The sequence below is a fragment of the Chionomys nivalis genome, chromosome 5, assembly GCF_950005125.1.
Source record: "Chionomys nivalis chromosome 5, mChiNiv1.1, whole genome shotgun sequence".
Taxonomy (NCBI): domain Eukaryota; kingdom Metazoa; phylum Chordata; class Mammalia; order Rodentia; family Cricetidae; genus Chionomys; species Chionomys nivalis.
The window spans coordinates 11,796,956-11,818,859 of record NC_080090.1 but is presented as its reverse complement, the minus strand read 5'-3'; the positions used below and the strand labels follow the sequence as shown (position 1 = coordinate 11,818,859).

Here is a 21,904-nt window from a genome sequence, read left to right as displayed (position 1 = left end):
CCCTACTTAAAAATAAACAGCATCGGGTCGCACTTGCCAAGCCTCTGTCGCAGGCTCCAGCAGCCATTCCTTGAGCCATCTGCTCCCCCAGATGCTTAACTGCCCCCTCCCCATCTCAGCTCTTCTAAGGACAGTCCGGGGTGGAGCTCAGCAGCCTTCAGCTCTGCAGCTCTGCCTGCCCATGCCCCCTTAAGTTCTCAGCCTTGCTCTAACTCACATGCAGCAGCCTCAACCCCAGGCACCAGCTTGCTGGTCCAGTCTTGGTATTTCCAGGGACAGGTATTTCAAGTTGGCTTGAAAAGGCAGGGGTGTTTCTATGGCAATGTGAGTCAACATCTCACAGCAGGAAGTGCAAACTAGCTTGTCAGAATTGCAGTTGAGCGCTGAGAAAGACTTGGTTTGCTACCTTGGAAGTCAGTGTGTTAGAGAACTCTTGGTAGCTGCTGTTACGTGGTCACCTCCATCAATCCCTTTGGTCTGAAAGAGTGTTCTCAGATGACTGAGCAGAGGCCTGCCTCACACCTGAGCTACCTGGTGTTCTGAGACACTTGTGTAATGAAGACAAGTCCCAAACCTTTGCAGAACCAGGAGGGTGGGTGATACTGACATGGAAAACGGCAGCAGCCTACTTCTCCGCTGTATCTGAGATACCTGCATGGGGGCACAGTGGTTCTTGCTAACTTGCTCTGTCTCCCCTCCTTTTCCATATGGCTTAAGATCCGGTAGCTGTTGGACCTGATGACCTTGTTCATCCGCAGCTGGAGGTACAGAGGGCTTCACTCTCTCTCAGGGGTGGTGAGGGAGTCATTCACAGAATCCAGCAACTTTCCAAACATCCTGGGCACAGCACCACTCCCAGACGTTTGCTTCCAGTGGATTGGAGTGCCATAGCCCTTCCTGTCTTCTGGGAATTGGCCACAACCACACCAGAACTCTCTTTTCATCCTGAGAGATTTATGTTAATGAAATTTAGATTCTGTCCCATTGTTGCAGTGTTGTTGTCTGATGAAGGTGACAACTGGACTCTCATTGTCGTGATTGAGGCTCCTTGTTGTAGTCAGGTCGTCCCCTGTCTCATATTTCCTCAGTATGAGTTCTCTTCTTAAGGGTGTTTTAAGCACACGAGACAGGAGGGTGGACCACTGAGCTAAGGATGTAGCTCTGCTTGCATCAGTAGCTTGCATCCTAGATGCAAGATACCCCACAAGTGACTGCTATAGGATGTCAGAGAGTTAAAGGAAATGTGTTTAAATAAGGACTTAGGATATTCTACTGACTGGTATAGCTATCTGGACCAAGGGTATATACCCTGTTTCCCCCTCCTTGGGACATCTAAGAATGGCATTAATTAAAACAAAAGAAAAACTCATAAACCAGTGGCTGAGATGAAAGACCCCTATTGTCAACCTATATCCATCTATGTCCAGGTCTGCACTTTGAATTCCACAGGTTGAGTTACTTACATCAACTATGGTCTGAAAGTACTACATGGAGAATTCAAGAAATAACCAATGTGTAATTTGAGATTGTTCAATGCTCCAAGTAGCCTGGAAAACTCTTGAGCCTGCACCTACTCCTGTTCCCTCTGAAATGTGGCCCTTCTCTCTCTCCAGTGTAGCCACGCTGTATGAACTATCCACCCGCTTGTGACTCTGCACCCCTACTGGTTATCAGAACGATTGCTTGGCGTCTGTGTTCAAGCAGCCCTTGTGTAATAGGCAAACTCAGCATCCTGTGTTCAAATAGTCCTCAGGGGTGAGCCAGGCCTGACTCTTCACCCTCCCTTGTCCCTCCTCTTTCCTTCTCCCCACCCACTAACTACCACAGCCCATCATAGCCCCCCATCCCACAGGGACCCTCAGGCTCACCGTAGCCTGGCCTTCCTGTTCAGGGTAACAGCACCACAGCTGACTGAGCAACCCCATGGAAGCCTCGCCAGTCAACACCTCCCTGTTGGTTTTTAAAATGATCTTAGTCACTTCTCACAAAAGAAGAGCCCCCTTGGGCTTCCGCAGGCTCTGTGCGCTGTCTGCTGTCTGCGGGTTACCTTGACAAAGGAGAGCAGGACCTTTCCACTCCCTCTTAGGGTGTCAGGTGCAGGGAGGAGAGCAGACTGACTGGGTTTTCCTCACTGGATCCTGGGAAGTCAAATTTGCCGCAGTGGCCTCTATACCTACAGGGAATTATTTGGACACATCCACACCAATCCAGACGGCTCACGGTTTCCTGATTTATTATTCTGAGTTCTTCATCCGCATCCCTCACCAACACCTCCCCAGTTGTTGCTAGCTGAGTCAGTCCTGCTCTCGGAACGTCTTCTTCCTGCTTTAAAATGCAGAAACCACAGTGGATGGGCATGCTTGGAAGTGAGCGGCTGGGTAATGACTTCCTTCTGGAACATCCTTCTCTGCTGGCCTGCTCACAGCCTCTGGGGACCTTGAGAGCTACTAAGTGTCATCACATCTGGGACCTCTGGGCTGGAGAGACTTCCAGGTCACCTCCAAAGAGCCAGCTCCGCAGCATACCCTAAGTGGCTTATTCATACAGAGGCCACACTGGTGTGCAGTGGCCATAAAAACCCTGTGGAAGGTAGTGTGGGAAGAAAGAATGTTGTCAGGGAGACAGCCTTCCACAGTGAGATCTGTGCTTCCCGAGTGGCCCTGGCCTCAGAGTAGAGAGAAGGACCAGGCTGGGAATTGATTTCTCTAGATTGAGAGGACCCTGGCCAAGTTACAATCACAACAGACCACCACAGCCAGACCCTGCTGAGACTTGTCTCAGCCTGTGTGACTCACCCAGGCTCGGCCACAGAGCCTCTGAGATCACAGCCCAGCTACAGCTGGTTGCCTCATAGTTCTGCAGGTTTTCAGAGAGCAGTTAGGACGTATCTACTGACCTTCCATCGCCTCTCCTTCACGTGGTATCATTTGCCAGACTCCCTAGGGTGTGTGTGACCACTGTGATACTGCACCTGGCTCTACAGAACTCACAGAGGCTCAAGCCATGGTGGGGTGGCCTTACGGGAGGATCAACCACAGTATAAGGGATATAGTACAAAGGCTTGATTTGAAACGAAGACCCAGGAAGGATAATCTAACGTCTATGTTCACTGGAAGGGCCCCTCCATCCACACTCCTCCAGGCACTGTGGTCAGCCACCTTCTCAGCTGCTACCGTGTGCTGTTGAGAAACCTTATTAGTTCCTCGCAGTGATGACAACATGCCCGAGAAGGAAGAGCTCGTTTTAGGCGTCTACCCTGAGGGCACTGTCCTTCATGCTGTAAAAGTCCTGGTGATAGGAACATGAGGCAACTGGTCACGTGGCATTCACGTTCAGGAAGCAGAGGGGCTCAGCTCAGTCTGGGACTCATGTTTAGGACTCTTCTTACTCAGCTGACCCAGTCTAGAAACTCCTACACAGCTGTGTCCAGAGCTCAGTTTCTGTGGTGATTCTAAATTTCAAGTTGACGATGGCAGTGTGTCTCCCGTACACCCACGGTGTTACCCCTCAGAGCATGCCAGGTTTTAAGGGAGCCAGTCAGCTTCCTAGAGTCAAGTCCACCTATCTAGAAGGTCACTGTGATCCTGACCTCTGGTCACTTTGGTCTTGACATGGAGCTGTATTGTGGGTAACAATTTAAAGTGGTTTTATCTATGGATTTACAGGCAGAAAGCCCACAAAGATGTTTTCACCTGGCGGGTAAGGGGGCTGCTACATCCTAACCAGCTTTAGAACTTAGGTTGTCAAGGCCAGAGGGAAGCCTGGTGTGGAAGAAGTAACATTGCTGGAGTGTGTCACTTCTTAGGGCAGAATGACTATGCTGTAGGCTAGGGGTTTGGAGAACTGTCTTGACAATGGCTTGGCTCCAAGTACAGGAGGAAGAGTCTGGACCTGGCAATAGAAGAATACCGTGTTGGTTTTATGCCAGCTTGCCAGGAACAAGAGTCATTTTGGGAGAGGGAGATTGGCCTGTGGGGCATTTTCTCAATTGGTGGTTGATGTAAGAGGGCCTAGCTCACTGTGGGTGGTGCCACCCCTGGGCTGGTGGCCCTAGGTGCTGTATCAAAACGCCATGGTTAGTTAGCCATGAAGAGTAAGCCAGTCAGTAGCACTCCTCCATGGCTTTCCTTCCTCCGGGTTCCAGCCTCGAGGCCTGGCCCTGACTTCCCTGTATAATAGATATAGAGCTGTGAAGTCAGTCAGACCCTTTCTCCCCAGGTTATTTTCAGCCACAGCAATAGAAATACCAAGACAGAAGTAAACCTCAGCCTTAGTTCTCCCGCCCTCTCACATGAAGCATTCTTTCTGCGCTTCCCTCGTAGACCCGGTTCCTCTCCCCGCAAGCTCGCCGCCGACTGCATGCTCTGCTCGCCTCTTGCTCGACTTCCATGCTGATCCTGTTCAACCTGGTGTTTCTCGGGGGGATTCAAGTTGGCAAAACCTACTGGGACAGGATCTTCCTGCAAGGTAAGCGCAGCTCTGCTTGATGTCACATTGTCGTCTCCTTTGCATTTGGGTGCTATTGTTGACGTGGGAGCCTTGGGAAAGCCGTGCATATGACATGTGACTGGCAAGGTGTCAGCTGGGAACGGCTTCTGTTCCATGGTGACTGCGGCATTACCTGTTTGTGGCATCCCAAATTGGCTGCCCGTGATGCTTGACATCCAGCTCTCTTGCACCCTCCATGCTGTTCCTCTTACGTTTCCAATGTGGTGACTTCTTCTGGCACTTCCGCACTGTTTCTAGATGCTTCAGTCAGCCATGAAGTCTAATGTAGTCTAACATTGTTGCATTAATGCTCTGAATTTCTGTTAGCAACATTCCTGGGCGTCCCCTGTGCTGTCCGGAAGCTGTGAGCCTGGGTCTGGTGTCCACCTCTGGACCTTTTGTCTCTGTGTGTTTCTGTGTGTGTAGGCACATGTGTGCCATGGCCTATGTGCACAAGAGGTCAGAGCACAACTTTGTGGAGTAGTTTCTCTCTTTCTGCCTTTTCATGGTCCCAGGAATCAAACTCAGGTCTCCAAACTTGCCCAGCAAGCTCCTTCACCCACTGAGCCATCTCGTTGGCCCCAACTGTGAGTTAATCTTTGTTTCATGTCCACGGAGTGGGCTATCTCAGCGTCCACAGCAGGTAGAATGCCAGGTGTGGCAGCTTTGAAAACTTGACGGTAGTGGTCATTACCTCTGGTCACCACTGGGACTTCTGAAAGGTGAGAACAGACTCTCCACTGAGTCTAGCCCTGGAGCTGCTTACTGCGCTTCCAAAGAAAGGATTCCCTGTTCCTCTTGTGCTACCCATTCTTGGGTCTGGGGAGTTCTGCTGAGCAGCGTCAGTGAAACCGGACACAGCTGGCCATCATCTCTGCACCAGGGTCCCCAAGGAGCCAGAGATATTTTTGCTGCAGCTCTCTTTACATGCCGGATACAACTTCCAGATGCCTGATATTAGTCACGCATGTAGACAGACTGTGTGACTCAGTGGGCTCACTAGGTCCCAATTTGACTTTAATCTTGTCATTGGAAAAGCCTGCCTTTGATATACTTTCTGAGCGTTCAGCTCATGTCCAATACAGAACCTGGCACATTGCGGGTGGGAATGCTGGCCTTGGGATGAGAAGGCTCTGACTTCCTCCTCAGTAAATCAAATATATCAGGTGTCTGCTATTTACAGAACACTGAGGGCACATTGCTGGGTGTGGTGACTCCATCCAAAATCCTAGCACTTAGGAGGTTGAGGAAGAATGTTTCAGAGTGTGAGGCTCACCTGAGCCACACAGGGAGACCCTGTATCTAGTGAAGAGGTGGAAGAACAAAAACACAGGCGATAAATAGGGACGCCAAATACAATAGTTTCCACATGACACTTGACTGGGGTGGCTGCTGTGCAGAATGGGGCAGAGAGCAGTAGAGCAAGGTTTTCAATGCTGTTCCCTGCCCTCTGAATACATACAGAACATTCGCATGCTCACTTATACACCCACATTGTGCCCACCCTACCGCCCTACACTAAGCAGTAATTCTAGGAATTAGAACGTTTAATGTCTTGTCTTAGCATCGGGGAAGAGAGAGACCATGAGGCCTGTACACCAGATACTAAATACCTTAATGACACGTGGCACGTCTGTTCATGTCCCATTGGCCAGAATCGCTCGTGTTATACTCCCGAGTGCCGGGCTGGTTTGGCATGTATGGGTCGTCTGTGTCACACAGTTGGTTACCTACCTGGAGATGTCTCAGAGACTGTGCAAATCTGGGTTTGCGGAACAGGGAGGACTAGTGATTAATATGTGAAAGTCAGGCATGTGGAGCTGGTTGTCAAGGCCGTGGGAGTGGACTCAGAGAGCCAGGGGCTGCCTGGAGTAAGAAGTCGGGGAAGACCTGGGGCATGTTGGCGCCGAAGAGGGCAGAGCAGCATCTACAACATGCTCTTGCTGCTCCTGGGTGGCAGGAGGCTCACCGCATCGCTTGCCTGGCACTCTGCAGCTCTGCCAGTACGTGGGGCCAGCACTTTGTGTCCTGTGGTCTGTGATAACACATAGTGTTTCTGTCCTCCTTGGACTCGGGGAGTCTGATTCTTCACACAAGACCCTGTGACATCATTTATCTTTGGGGCTCTGAAGTCAGGGGCTCTCCAGACAGGCCTGCCTGTTTCCTGTGCAGCTGGAGCCAAGGAATGTCTGCTGGGGTCTTGTCAGTTGTGCCTTGGTTTGCCGTGTCCTTGTCAAGGGTTTGCCGTGTCCTTGTTGAGGGTTTGCCGTGTCCTTGTCGAGGGTTTGCCGTGTCCTTGTTGAGGGTTTGTCGTGTCCTTGTTGAGGGTTTTTGGCTTGAATTACTGAGTTTAGATCTCCCGTGGAGGGAAGTGATCCAGATGGTGCCAAATCTCCCATTCTGGTGAGCCTGGCTGTCTTACAATTTAGATGGACCTGATAGCAATGGTTGTGATAAATATTCATGTCTAGGTAAAAGAAATAATTAATGAGTTGGTAGTATGCATCCTCAGGCCCTACTGGGAGTGTTACTAGAACGGAATTCTAAAACGGAAAAAGAAAATCTGAATTCTGAAATCACCTGGGCCCCAGAAGGGTCCTGTTGTCCTGTACGTAGGTGACCATGGGTGTGTCAGCGTTCTGGCAGCCCGACCGTGTCTGACCTGCCTTTGGGTATATGATCAGTTCCTGTTGCTCTAAGGCTCATCTCTGCACAAGGAGGTCATGATGAAGACGTCTCCAGAGAACGGAGTGTCTCCAAGCTTAGCATCTAACTTCAGGGTTTAATAAAAGTCTCTAGCCTCTGTGTTGTGATGACTTAGGTATTGCTGCAGAGACAGAACTGCTGAGTCATCCTCAGAGATCCTAACTCAAGGAGTCAAGCGGCACAGGGAGGGGACAGACAGGTGCCTGGGGGACAGGGGCTATTGCAGGTTTGCAAGCATCATTGTCTTAGCTACTTTTCTGTTGGTAAAATGGCAGACAACTTAAGGGAGAAAGGGCCTACCCCACACACAGGTGTAGTCCATTATGGTCGGAAGTCAGAGAGGCGGGAACTTGAGGCAGCTGGCCACATTGCAGTCAAGAAGCAGAGAGAGATGAGTGCTTGGATTTAGATTGCGACCTCCCGTTTATGAAGTCCAGGACCCCAGCCCATGGGGACAGTACTGCCCTCCTTTAGGATGGGTCTTCCCAAATTAGCGTAATTACCATAGTCTTTCCCAGGCATGCCAGAGGCTAACCTATTCTAGAGAGTCCTTCACAAGTATGTTTGAAGGCTTGCCTCCCAGCTGCTCCCAGATCCTATCCAGCTGATACTAAACAGTAACCATTGGCTGTTGTGTGACTTTCCCTGGGAAGATAGGAGCAAATGTCTGTTCACCCCAGATACGACTTGATAAGCGACTGAGGGAATAATGCCACCCAGGTCTCGCTTAGTGAGCCTGAGTTCAATGCCGTTCCTTATGGCGTGAGGTTACTCAGAGCAGCGTGGAAGACTCAAAGGCAGCTGCATCACTGGAAAGCCCACCCCAACACGCAGATGACTCAAAAGCCTGCAACTCTGGAGTGCTGTACTTGCAGGCAGCCACACAGAAGTGTCTCCTCCCACCATCAACCAACTGTCACTGCTTCTGTCATCTTGGGAAGGGGTTTCGTGGCTCCTAACCTTTTGAGCTTCTGAGTTTTGTAGGTTTCTGGCTCTGGAGTCCTAGGTCCCTCCCTCTAGGAGGGAGAGTTGCATTTCCAAGTTAGCTACATATGTCTCTCAGCAAATCAGGTATCAGTGCACACAGAGACAAGCTCGCTAATTCTGCACGGATGTGGAAATTGCCGGTGCACAGTCACCAAACCTAAGGGAGACGGGTACACCCAGATGCATGCTTACTAGTTCTTTCCAAGTATCTAATGGGGTAGCATGGAAGACTGACCCCAAAGTCAGGATCTCCCTGTCTCCAGTGCAGTAAACTCAGCTACGACTGGCTCTGCTTTAAGTTGTCAAGTTCATCGTGGCGATTCCATATCAGCCTCGTTCCAAGACTGTGGGTGAGAGAGGGGGCTGCAGGACTGGGTCCTTTTTTCCCTCGTGTGCACCTCCCCCACTCTGATGAAGAATGGAAAACAGACACGCCCAGTTTAAAACAAAAACAAAACAAAACCTGGGGCTCTGGGGTGTGTCATTCATCTAACATTTTTTTTAACAGCAAGACTCACCTCTTTCGCTGAGATAATTCAGCAGAGAGCAAGAAATCTGTCTTCACTCTTAAAAAACAAACCTACAAATATTTGCCATTTAAACATGTTTCACGCTCCTTGAAGTTTTGAAGTTTTATGGGACTAAGAGGGATGTGACTGGGGTCTGGGCCTCCTGCGTGCTCTAGGATGAACTACACTGAGTCGTGCTCCACAGAGACAAGTGCAAAGTGCTGTGCATGTCACCTTTGTCCCCAAAAGCTTAATCATGGCGACGCCTCAACCTTCCACGTTGATGTGTGAACTGATTTCTTTGGCAGGCATTGTTGAGTTCTGTTCTGTAAGGAGACCAATGAGACAGAACTCTATGTCTTGTGACTTTTTCTAAGGAGGTGTGCACAAACATCTGTCCATACCAGATAGGGTACTCACACACCAAAGAAAGGACTCCATCCAACCTCCCTGGGTGAGCTGATGAGTTTTGGGGTTACTGACATGAGTACGGGTGACTGGGACAGCTGCAGTGCTAGTCACATAATCCACACATGAATGCACCTGCACACAGATCCCACCAACATTAGCCTCACTCCTAGGTATGCATGCACATATATATGCACTTCCCACATACTTACACACACATATACATACATGCACCCCAATATACACATACCTGCATGCAGACCACCCCAACATTCTTCTATCTGACTCCTTGCATAACTGCATCTGTGTACCATGTACACTCATGTACACAACACACACATACATGCACCCAATACACACATACCTGCATGCAGACCACCCCAACATTTTCCTACCTGACTCCTTGCACAACTGCATGTGTGTGCCATGTACACACATGTGTACAACACACACATACATGCACCCCAAATACATATCTGCATGCAGACCACCCCAACATTCTCCTACATGATTCTTTGCACAACTGCATGTGTGTGCCATGTACACACATGTGCACACATTTGTATTCACAGGTACACACACACAAAGTTTGTCTTTCTTCTTCCTTATCACCTCATCACCCCATGTATCTTGGCAAACTGTGTCTCAACACTTAACTCTATGAGAAGCCCCTTGCCCCAGAGAACCTGGTTCCTTTCCCTCTGGATTCCAGTGAGTGTGATGATGTCATGCAGGTCAGAACCCTGGCACTCCCCAAATCTGCTTGCTATTTCTAGCTAAGAGAGGAGAAAATGTATTATCCCCCAATTACTAGCTTGTCCAGAGAGTTTATTCTTCTCCTGATGCAAATGCTTCTTGACAGGAATTTTATTTAAAGGCAAACTGGAGTTTGGCACTGGAGACCCCAGAGGTCTGTGGTGAAGGCAAACTCACCCTCCAAATTTTCTCACACTCCTGGAATGAAATTTCACAGGGCTTGAAGAAAGACAGAGGACAGATGGCAGTGCCTCCTGGGTTGTGCTTGTGAAGACGTCAGTCTCTCACTTGTCAGTCTCTAACTTCACCAGACCTTTATCCCTCCTTCTTCCCTACCTCCTCAGATCTCTTAGACTATAGAGGGTTGATGATCTGGTGCCTTCTGCCCAGGGACATTGATTCATAGACTTTTGAGTGTTTATCTATGATGAGACATGGGTTCATGGTGACCATTCTTGGCATCTACCCTGGTTTCATTTCTGTTTTTGTGATAAGACACTCTTAACAAAAGCAACTTGCGGGAGAAAATGATTTATTTCAGCTTAAAGTTCCAGATTACAGTCCACCATTGAGGGGAAGCTAAGGCAAGAACTCAAGCAGGTGGTCACAGCACACTTACCATCAAGAATAGAGAGAAACAAATGGATGCATGCTTGCTTGATCTCAACTAGCCTTCTGTCTGATATAGTCCAGGAACCCCTGGGTGTGTCTTCCCACCTCAGTTAATAATTGAGACAACCTCACAAGCATACCTCCACAGCCTGCTCCAGACAGTTCCTCAGCAGGTACACTCAGTGTTGGAGGCTGCTCACTTGTTTCCTGTAACATGAGGGGCTGTTTGTCAGAGGTTTCTGTCCCTCCCAGTACCCCACAGCTGGCAAGCCCCAAAGAAAATCACACAGAGATCTCTATAAGTTATAAAACTGATTGGCCCATTTGCTCAGGCTTCTTATTAGTTCTTGTAACTTATATTAACCCATTGTTCTTATCTATTTTAGCCATATGGCTCTGTACCTTTTTCAGCTGGCAGGTCACATCCTGCTTCCTCGGTGGTCTGTGCAGGACTGGGAGGAATCAACTTCCTCCTTCCCAGTATTCTCCTGTTCTCATTGCATCACCTCTACTTCCTGTCTGGTTTTCCCACCTATACTTCCTGCCTAGCCAATTAGCGTTTATTTAAACATGATTGACAGAATACAGACAATTCCAGGCCTCCCTCATGTTACAGTTTCTTGGCCTCCCAGACCCGAAATAATCACACAGAAACTATATTTATTGCAATACTGTTTGGCCAGTAGCTTACGTGTATTTTTAGCTAGCTCTTGCATCTTAAATTAACCCATTTTTATTATCTTATATTTTATATTTTACCATGAGGCTCATGGTTTCTAGTACTGGTGTCTTTCTCCTCTGGTGGTTACATGGCATTTCCCTGACTCCGCCTTCTTTTCTCCTCTGTCTGCTTGGAATTCCCCCTCTCTCTATTCTGCTAAGTCACTGGCTAAAACAACTTTACTCATTAACCAATTAAAGCAACACATGTACAGAAGGACTTCTCACACCATTTCCCCCTTTCTATTTAAATAAAAAGGTTTTAACTTTAACACAGTAAAATTACATGTAACCAAACAGGTATCAAGCATGAATTACAGTTACAATATTTATATCTACTTTATCTTTTATTATAACTAAGGAAAACTATATTTTTTAACTTTATCAAAGACTCCAAAAAGATATAATATTACCTAAATAAACAGGAAGTGTATTGTAAGCAACTTCTAAAACTCTAGAATTGACAGAGACATCTCGCTGCCTGGACAGTCACCCCAAAATTTTTTGTAACATTGGGACATTCAATCTCCAGCCTATAGGGCCATAGTATCTGGTAGACTTTTCCATGATGCAGGAAAATTTAGAGACAGTTTCACCTCTATTGGCAGTTAGTCACTTTCTTTTGTGTCCTGCAGAATATCTGAAAGACTCTTTCATGAAGCAGGAGCTCCAAAGAATTGTCTCTCCTTTAGGCAAGTTTAGCAGTCATTTTTTTGTGGGTCCTGCATGTCCAGTTCATACAGCATATCATCAAGCAGTCCAGGCAAGAGCAGTGTCTTGCCCAATGGCTAACACTCACTAAGGAGCCTCTTTGATGCTCACCATCATTTTGAAGTAGATTGGTGCTGCCAGGAGCAGATGAATTTCATTGTCATGAAAGGTCCTAAGTTCTTAAACAGTTTACATACCATATTTTTGTTAGTCTTTGAAAGGTTTGAAGAATCCATCTAAAATATATTTCTGTACATATAGAAAACCTAACTAACATGACTGCAAGCTTGACAGTTATAGATGACTATCTATTAACCTATATTTTCTAAATTATATATTACATTTATAAATGAGTTGCACAAACACAATGCCTTACTCAAGAGCAGAAATACATATATACAGTGTAACTTTGTAGCAATAGACCACGATCCATACCAATGCAAAGTATTCATCTCTATATCAGCTTGTCACAGCTACAACTAACTGTTGTAGCATCTGAATTTAAGGCCGTGAGAAGTGTTGGCTTCTCCATTCTGTGCCACGTCATCACCTGGATGTCTAGACTTTTACAGGAGTATTTCAGGCCATGTCACCAGGAATACGAGATGAGAATTGAGAGCTGGGGCAGCCATGCGTCTGGAGGTTCACTGGCGCTGGGGGAGTTTCTATAGTTGGCAGGAAAGATGTGCAACCAGGATGTACGGAAGTGAAATACTCTTCTGTGGGTTTGTGTGAACCCCCTTCCTGCTAACCAGGGGCTCTGTGATGACTTGGATGCTGTCAGGTTTCTATAATCAGAACTCCTAGCATGGGTGCAACTGATCACGTAAAGATGGGGTGACTTTGTGTCTCTACTGATGATTAAACCTTCAGGTTTGGAACCCTGCCATTCTCACGAACTGCTGGCCTCTTATTGCCAATCCCCTCCAGCTTCTTGTCCAGTCATTCGTATGCAGGTGCTGTTCCATGTCTCAGGGTATCATTCCAACTCTTTAGACAGGTCACCTTGCTCTAAGATAAGGTAGAAAAAGGGCTTGATTTTCCTCTGGAAATTGAGACAAACTGGTAGCAAAAATACTTTTTAGGAAAATGTGTGTTTGTGTGCATGTGTGTACATGCATGTGTGTGTGTTGTGTGTCTTAGTTGAAGATATGAAAATCAAGTATTCAGCATTATCTGTACTATTTATTCTGTGTGTAGGTGCCTTGCTAATCTCCTGTGGTGTAGTGATATTTCATTTGTATTTTAATAAGTAAAGCTTATCTGTAGATCAGAGTAAAATAGCAGCCCTGATCAGCCTTATAGACCAGGCAGTGGTGACACACACCTTTAATCCCAGTAGCCACACTAGTTTGCCATAGAAACTGGGGGGTAGTGGTGCACGCCTTTAATCCCAGCCCTAGAGAGGAACATAAGATGGGAACAGACAGCTCTCAGACACAGTCTCATTTTGATATTCCTGGAGGCAGGATGGCCATTTTGAACTGAGGTAGAGGTAAGAGAGCCAGTGGTTGGCTGTTTTGCTTTTCTGACCTTTAGGTTGAACCCCAGTATCTATCTGTGGGTTTTTGTTAGTTGTGCTGTACTGTGGTATATAACCTAGTTTGAGAATGGCTGGCAGAGAACCCAGATCTGCTTTGTGCCCACTTCACTATCTTTATCTTAACCTCAAAGAAAAGAAGTATTGATCTAGATTGGGCAGCATTTGGGGCTAGCATTTATCAGTCAGCTACTGCTGTGTAACAGGTCACCCCAAAGTTTACTGACTTGAGTTCCTAGGGAGATCTTGTCTGTTGTGTTAGGTTAAAGAGAAGCAGCTTCCTGGGAAAAATAGCTCGTTGGGAAGCACCTTCTGAAATAGTGCAAGGCCAGAATTTATTTCATTCCTAGTACTAAACAAGTAAAGCCCAAACCTGTTGTGAAATATTCCTTTACACTGTGTGAGGATGTGTCACTGTGACTGGTTTAATAAGGAGCTGGATGGCCAGTAGCTAGGCAGAACTTCTGGGGACAGAGAGGTCTCAAGGAAGAAGACAGGAGTCACCAGACAGATGCAGAGGGCGTAGGGTGTGCAGAATGGAGATGAGGTAATGAGTGCATGGAAGAATGCAGACTAAAAATGTGGGCTAATTTAAGTTAAAAGAGCTAGTTAGAGCCAGGTGGTGGTGGCACACACCTTTAATCCCAGCACTTGGGAGGCAGAGGCAGGCAGATCTCTGTGAGTTTGAGGCCAGCCTGGACTACAAGAGTTAGTTCCAGGACAGGATCGAAAGCTATGGGGAAACCCTTTAAAAAAAAACAAACAAATCTAAACAAAACAAAAACAAAAGAGCTAGTTAGAAACAAGCCTAAGCTAAGGCCGATCTTTCATAATTAATAATAAGTCTCTGTGTCATTATTATTTGTGAGCTGGTGGCTCAAAGAAAAATCCATGTATACAAATCAAACTAAGACAAGCCCACCCTAATCAGGTATGATGGCCACAATCACCCCACACCCTTGGAGGAAGAGCAGGAGTATTCCGAGTCTGAAGCCAGCCTGGGCTACATGGAGGCAGCCTGGGCTATATAATAAGACTTTCTCTTAGAAAAGTAAACGCAAAAACAAAAACTGTAAATGTGAGGATGGCGGGGGGGGGGGGTCAGAGCCGTCAGCCTATCTAGGAGCAAACTGACTCCAATCAGAGGCAGTTGCTCTGAGGGATGCTCAGTGGGCCGGGCTCCTGGGGCTGGTGTGCAGGAAGAGCCCTGGATAATCCCAAGCAACAAGCAGCACCCACAAAGCCCAAAGGGAGCCTCTGCCTCCTTATTCACCCATGTCTTCTGCATCTCCCTCTAAGTCGGGATGTTGACTGTGTAGGGGCAACAGATAGCAATGATGAGAAAGTCCAAGTCGCTCTGTGCCAGGCTGGCAGGGGGAGCAGAGGCAGAGCCGGTGCCATGCACGGGAGCAGCATCAAGCAGCAGGAGCCTCAAAGCCTCTCGTCCTGTGAACTTAACTGTTGCAGCAGCCAGGATGTCTTGGGCTCCCCTTTGCCCTCTGACCACAGAAACAGCCCAGCCGCTGCCCTTCCCAGCACAGAGGTGGAGGCAGTTGCTAATTTTAGACTCTGAGCAGCACAACTCACAACTTAAAAAAAAAAGGTTTTCTTCTTGTTGGGTGTTCATGTGACCCTGAATAAGAGAAAAAAGGGAGAGGAAACCTCACCTGCTGTCAGCTAATAAAAGGAAAAATAGAATCCTTTGTCTTAAAATCCAGTCTTTTATGTCATAGGGCCATGTCCTTTCGCTGTGGGAAATCTGGGACCAGTTGCCCTTAGGAAAGGCAGGAGGTAGGTAGGACTGAGGGGTAAGACAGGGAATTTAGAGATGAAATTCTAAATTCATCCAGTGAGAGTCCAGTGAGAGTCCGAGGAATGGAGCTGTTTGTGCTAACCCTGACCTCTCTCCTGCTTGGTGTGTATTTTGGGTGGGTGGGCCCCTTACCACCCTCTCCTTTGGTAAGGTCTCAGGTGGGAGTCACCTACAGCAGGAGGGGTTGTGTTAAGGTTGTCAGACTGTAATGCTGCAGCCAAACTGATACAAGCTGGGGTCTGAGCTTGGGGCACCTACTTGGTTCATTAAGAGAATGTTTCTGAGGGTAGAGGTGGGCCTAAGAGACAGGGCGAAGGCAGGAAGTCTGGGGCCTGGGCTAGGAGAATCATGACCCTTAAGTCGTTTACATAGGGCCCACCTTCTTTCTCATTTGTGGATCCAGGCCTTTCTGGATCATGATATTTTCCTTTCATGGATCCCTGTTCAGCCTTCATTATTGGTTTCTTTCTATGTGAATTTTGAAGCCTTTCTCTCCTATGCCCTGTTCCCCTTAACAAAACTGAGCCTGGACATTTTCTGGTCAAAGAGACCTGTCTTCAGAACCCTGCTTTTTTTTTTTTTTTTTAAATTTAGTTAGAAGAAATCAGATAAATTTAAACTTAACAGAAATATTCCCAGTCCTGTTTTAACATCCTGGGTGTGTTCACGGTACCCCATAACTCAGTTTTCTCGTATTTAAACCAGTATCCTGGTTACTCCTCTCATCTTCTTGGCTGTTCTCAACAGGACTGCAGGAGTGTTGGGTCATTCCCTCTGCATCTCTGCACAGGACTGCAGGAGTGTTGGACCATGCCTTCTGCATCTCTGCACAGGACTGCAGGAGTGTTGGGCCCTGCCTTCTGTATCTCTGCACAGGATTTCTGGCATCAGTGGGGAGTTCACTAAAGGAGGGAAAAGTACACAGTAAGGAAGTAAAACATGTGGGGATCCTCTCAGCTTACCTGTGTCGGGAGAGAGGGAACAGTAGCCAGGGGAATCTAGCATGAGGCTGAGACCCTTAATAGGGAAACGTGATGGAAATGGTTGGGTCCCCAAAGCTCTTGCTCTCTGTTTCCTAGGACCAGAGGTCATATGATTATGATACAGCTGGCAGAATGTGCTACGGTCTTTGGGGACATAGTGATGGAGGAAGGTCATTGGCTAATAAAGAAACTGCCTTGGCCCATTTGATTGGCCAGCCTTTAGGTGGGTGGAGTAAACAGAACAGAATGCTGGGAAGAAGGGAAGTGAGCTGAGATGCCATAGCTCTGCTCCCCAGGGCAGACGCAATGAAGCTCCGACCCAGGATGGACGTAGGCTAGAATCTTTCTGGTAAGTGCACTTCAAGGTGCTACACACATTAAGAGCAAATGGGCCAGGCAATGTTTAAAAGAATACAGTTTGTGTGTTGTTATTTTGGGGCATGAGCTAGCCAGGCGGCCAGGAGCTGGGTGGCAGGAACGCAGCCCAAAGCTCCTTCTACAACATAGTACTCTGGGGACAAAAAGGGGAGTGGTCCAGGATAGCAGATTGTCACATGAAATACAGTGTCCACCTACCCTGGCTTTACTGTTCCCCTGCCTTCTGGATAAGAGTCATCACAGAGGGGGTGGCATCAGACTCTGAAGATGAGTGAGGACCACAAGTGTGGAGGGACTGGGGCACAACCATGAACACTCATTCAGGAACTGGCAGCTTCTGGGGCAGGTGAGTAGCCAGATGTACTGAAGGACCCCAGGAGTAACCAGAGCGCCCGTTGGTGAAGGACCCAGTGCTGCCGAGGACCTTGAACTGTGCCCTTAGTGCACTGGGGTCTGGCGTGAGGATTTTTACAAGAGCGAAATGATTCTCATTTTTGAAGCAAGCATCCGTCTGGATAGTAAGGAGATCTATATGGGGGACCGATAGGAGACAGTGTGTGGGAGGAGATTGGGGTCCTGTACTGTGGCTGCCAGGTAACAAGGACCAGGAGAATGGAGGGGATGGGGTCCTGGGCCCTGGGGCCAGGTAATAAGGACTGGGAAGATGGAAGGGATGGGGTCCTGTGCTCTGGATGCCAGGTAGAAAGGACTGGGAAGATGGAGGGGATGGGGTCCTGTGCTCTGGCTGCCAGGTAACAAGGACTGGGAAGATGGAGGGAGTGGGGTCCTGTGCTCTGGATGCCAGGTAGAAAGGACTGGGAAGATGGAGGGGATGGGGTCCTGTGCTCTGGCTGTCAGGTAACAAGGACTGGGAGAATGGAGAGGGCTGCATCAGTTGGGTCTTCACAGTGTGCTCAGTGTAGTGGTTTGGGTAACTGATCTGGAGAAAAATACTCCAGATTTGTTTATTGGTATTGGTAGCCTGCCTTAGGTTAGTTCCTGGATTTTTGAAAAGCTGTATTTTCATGCGGTGTCCTGACCTTTGCCTCTGGAGACTGAGGGGCATGCAGGTCTGGTCCTCTGTAGCTGCAGGCAGCTTTGCTCAGTCAGCAGCCTGAACATGTGCTTTTCTGAAAAGGTGTGTCCAGGGCTTCTTTTTATTTATGGACATTTTCTAGGTATTTCAGGTTCATTTGTCTTTCCTTCTAAAAGTTTGTCATAAGCGTAGTTTCTTCTCTTCTGCTTTGTTTTTAGTCTTTTAAGTCTCTGTGTGTCCGTATTTACCTAGATTTCTGCCTCACTGCTGGGTTTACTCAATATCTTTTGTATGTTATCTGGGTGCTGCCCACTATCTGGAGACCCAGTGAATGTGTTTCTGAGACCTCTCCTGGAGGTGCCATCTTAGGGTAGCCTGGGCTTGCATTTCCTGGACACGTGGGACTGGCTGGCCATAGTCGCATCTCCCTGAGGAGGGGTCAGTTCCTTCCAGGTCACCTCCTGATGAGAGGAACCAGGTTTACTTCTCGTTTACCAACAGAATGACCTTGCCCTCTGGGCCTTGGCTTTTGTTCTTTTGTAATTTACAGGTCTCAATGCCTCAGGCAGCTCTGGACTCTGTGGCTCTACCCCAAAGGTGGCAGTGCAGATTAAGGATCTGGTCCAGAGAGATGGGCAGACATATTTATGACAAGGCAGTCTAAGGACTCCTCTTGCTTCATTGGGGTGTGTGTGTGGGTCCCACTTTCATTCCTTACCATCACGTTATCTTAGTCACTTTCCAAATTAATAAATATATTTATCTGGCAATTTTCCATTTTTTCCCTCTTACTTAGAGAATTGTTCAAGACAACATTATCAGAAACAGAAATCTTACTTAGAAACAGGAATCTGTAGAAACCCCTATATTTGCTTGAGTCAAACATGCCATTTGGAATGTCCAAGAAATGACAGCATACTTCAAATGTAAGCAAGCGTTTCCAGTGAACACTGTATTCACACGTACAGAAGGCATGCCGTGTCTGAGGTGTCCCCTGGGTTCTGAGATCTTTGTCACACTGCTGGTGGGATAGGGTGTCAGATACATGGAGTTGCTTCCTGGTGTGAGACCTGGAACACTTGTGTGTCCTCTCAGACACTCAGAGTCTCATTTGCAAATTAAGAAAATACCTTGCTCATGGGTGACTGTGAAAGTTAAGTATGTTAGGTATGTCTTAGCGTAGGCACAGGAAAGTGCTGTAATGGCTCATCTTGATGGGCAGCTGACAGAAGTTAGACACTCCACGTATGTGTGGATGTTTCCGGAGAGCACTAGCTGAGAAGGATGACCCGCCCTAGACACTGGCTGGGCACACAGAGCAAATGAAAGGGGTGGGGGAGGCTGGAGGCTCAGGTGTCTGCTTCTGGACTGCAGACACCATGTGATAAGTCACTTCCCTCTCATGCTGCCATAAGGGACTGCAGCTTCTGTTGTGCACCCAAACGATCTCTTTCTTCCACACATTGTTCCTGCCACAGCAACAAGGAAGGCAAGGAATAGACGCAATATTGGTAATGTTGTGATAATGTTATTCTGCCTCAAAGTCCCCCCTCCCCGCAGATATATTTGTTATTGATGTCCACATGCAAAAACATTGGACCTGTACCTGACACCACATACAAATGACTGCTCAAAATGGATTAAAGCTTAAATGAAAGAACTGGGAATATCAAATTAGGAAAAATACCCACGATGACTTAGGTATGGCACCAGGACACAGACAGCCTAAGAGAAAAGCAGATCAACTGGACATTAGCAAAATTAAAAAAACTCATGAGGCAGGAGGATTGCTGTGAGTTCCAGGCCAATCTGACCTACTGAGTGAGTCCCTGTCTCCAAAACTCAACAAAAAATAAAATAAAAAACCTTTTTTTTCCTTAAAAGACATCATCAAGGAAATGAGAATACAGTTAGAGCAAGAGGAAGGCTTGCAATCCATATGTCAGATACGAACATTCAAGCTCAGTGCTTCTCAGCCTTCCTGAGGCTGAGACCCTTTAATGCAGTTCTCATGTTGTGGTGACCCCCAACCATAAAACTATTTTTCTTGCTCTTTATAACTTTAATTTTGCTACTGTTATGAACCATAATGTAAATGTCTGTGTTTTCTGATGGTCTTTGGTGAACACTGTGAAAGGGTCGTTGGACCCCCACCAAAGGGGTCACAACACAGAGGCTGAGAACCACTACTCTAGCTGGAAGCCATGGCTCCATTAGAAATAGATAAAGGCTCTGAGCAGACATTTGTCAAAGGAGATATGCAGAGACCGTTAAGCCCGGGCCAGGAGAAGTCACCTAGCCCCTCAGTGGGATGCTGCTTCACAACCTCTAGGATGACCAAACAAACAAGAAGTAGTAAACAAATTTTGCCACGGATGCTCTGAAAGCCAAGTACTCGTCTACGGTGGATGAAAATAGAAACGGAGTTGGTTAGGGATTTAAAATTTTAGATTCATTGTTACATAACCCAGCAATCTATTCTCAGGTATGTATCTAAATGAAATAAAACTGCAGGTCCATACAAAACCTGGTGCATGCATGCTCATGGCACCATTGCATGGGACAGCCAAACAGAACCAACCCAGACAGCCATCAGCCAATGGACGGAAACTGCGTGAGCTATCTCCACACAGTGGAATGTTTAAAAACATCCGAGCTACCTCGAGACGCGGCAAGGGAAAGGAGGACAGAGGACCCCGTGCGGAGCGGTTCCGCTGGTGTGAAATGTCTGGAGCCGCCAAAGCATCACAGATGGGAACCAGCGGTTACTGCGAACTGCGAGGAGCATAGTTTGGATGGTGGCTAGAGGAGGTGGGTTTCTTTTCTGGGGATCATCAGACTATGGTGACGGTGATACAGCTTGCTGAATACACTACAGGCTGTGACTATGCACTCAAAATGCAGAGATTGTGTGGTTTGTGAAGGATTTCTCAGAAAGCTGCTCGAGATCACTTAAGAAGAAACAATAATTGGTCTGTAATTGTGCGTGTGTTCTATAGAGAAACGCACGCACGCACCAGTTCCATCCCTGACTGACTTAGGGAACCAGTGAGCTTGCTGGGGTTTCCCACGGGATCATGGGTAACTCATGGGTAGCTGCCTTACTGAAAGCTCACCCTAGCACAGCAAACCACAAAAGCTGCATCCGTGGAACCCCTGCAGGATGAGCAGGCAGTGCCACGGATGAACCTCCTCCCCAGCAGTGGGTCCTGCCTGCGTAACCATGGGTGGGGTCTTGTGGATCCTATAACCTTGGACATTGTAAGCTTTATGAGTCTCCCTCCTTTTTCTGGGAGGGAATTTTCAGTTGTGAGGAAATCGCTGCACCACAGCCAGACTTGGCCCTTCTCTCTGTTCCCCTATGCGTTTGTCTAATTGTCCATCTGTCCATCTGCCTTCTACCAACCCATTAACTTATCATTTCCCCTTCCTCCTGCCTCATGCAATTCTGGATTTTCCCCCATCATTTCTCATTCTGTCAATCAGAACTATTGTTCACAGTAATAATTGATGCTGAAGACCAGGAACCATGCCATTTGCTGCTTTTTATCACGCTACTCTGTCATTTTTAATGTCCTTGTGCTTCATAACTTAGCATAAGGTGACTTTCCCTGGCTCTCCGGGGGACATGCTTTTTATCAGTCCATCTGGAAACAGATGGATGCCTAGAAGAGACAACTGTGAGAGACAGACCCAGACTTTCTGGGGAGGCAGGAACACCTGGACTGCATCTCGGCGCTGCTGGGCCCTCAGAAAGATGTGTATAAAACTTCCCAGTTTTGCTTGTTTGCTGTGACAACTCAACATTAAATGTGCCTGGCACTCGCTGCTGCCTGCGGTCTGAGATTTTGTGCAGGTTGGATGCCTGGAAGCTGGTGCCTTATTGTTTACACAATGTTGAGTGAGCCTGAGGTTGACCTGGTCCAGAGCAGTGTCCATTGTGAGTCTGTCCCTTCTGAGTTGCCTTAATCAGTGTGATGTCAGGCTCTTCCCTGGACCAGCCTTCCGCACAGCTGCTGCTCTACCCTAACGTCCATCAGCATCACCTGGACAGCCAGTTTAAAATGTGACCACTTTGTTCTTACCTGTAAGAGATGCTGATGGAGCGGGTCTGGAGTGGCCCCAGGGATCTGTCCCGTGCAGAGGACCCCAGCAACTGATCTGCTAGTGGCCGCCTTGGTTAATAGCATGGGAAACTCCCCATTTCCTCTCCTGTGGTCCACAAGTGTCCATTTTTTTAGCCCAGATGAGTTGACC

At 47.6% G+C, this 21,904-nt stretch overlaps 1 protein-coding gene across 1 annotated transcript in view; it reads left to right on the top strand.

The window, feature by feature from the left end:
- Hhat (hedgehog acyltransferase) overlaps nt 1–21,904 on the top strand; it is a 233,252-nt gene that overhangs the window by 183,819 nt on the left and 27,529 nt on the right. The window contains exon 11 of the mRNA XM_057770209.1: nt 4,323–4,467. Within this exon, the coding sequence (XP_057626192.1) occupies nt 4,323–4,467 (145 nt within the window). The remainder of the gene's footprint in view (nt 1–4,322; nt 4,468–21,904) is intronic.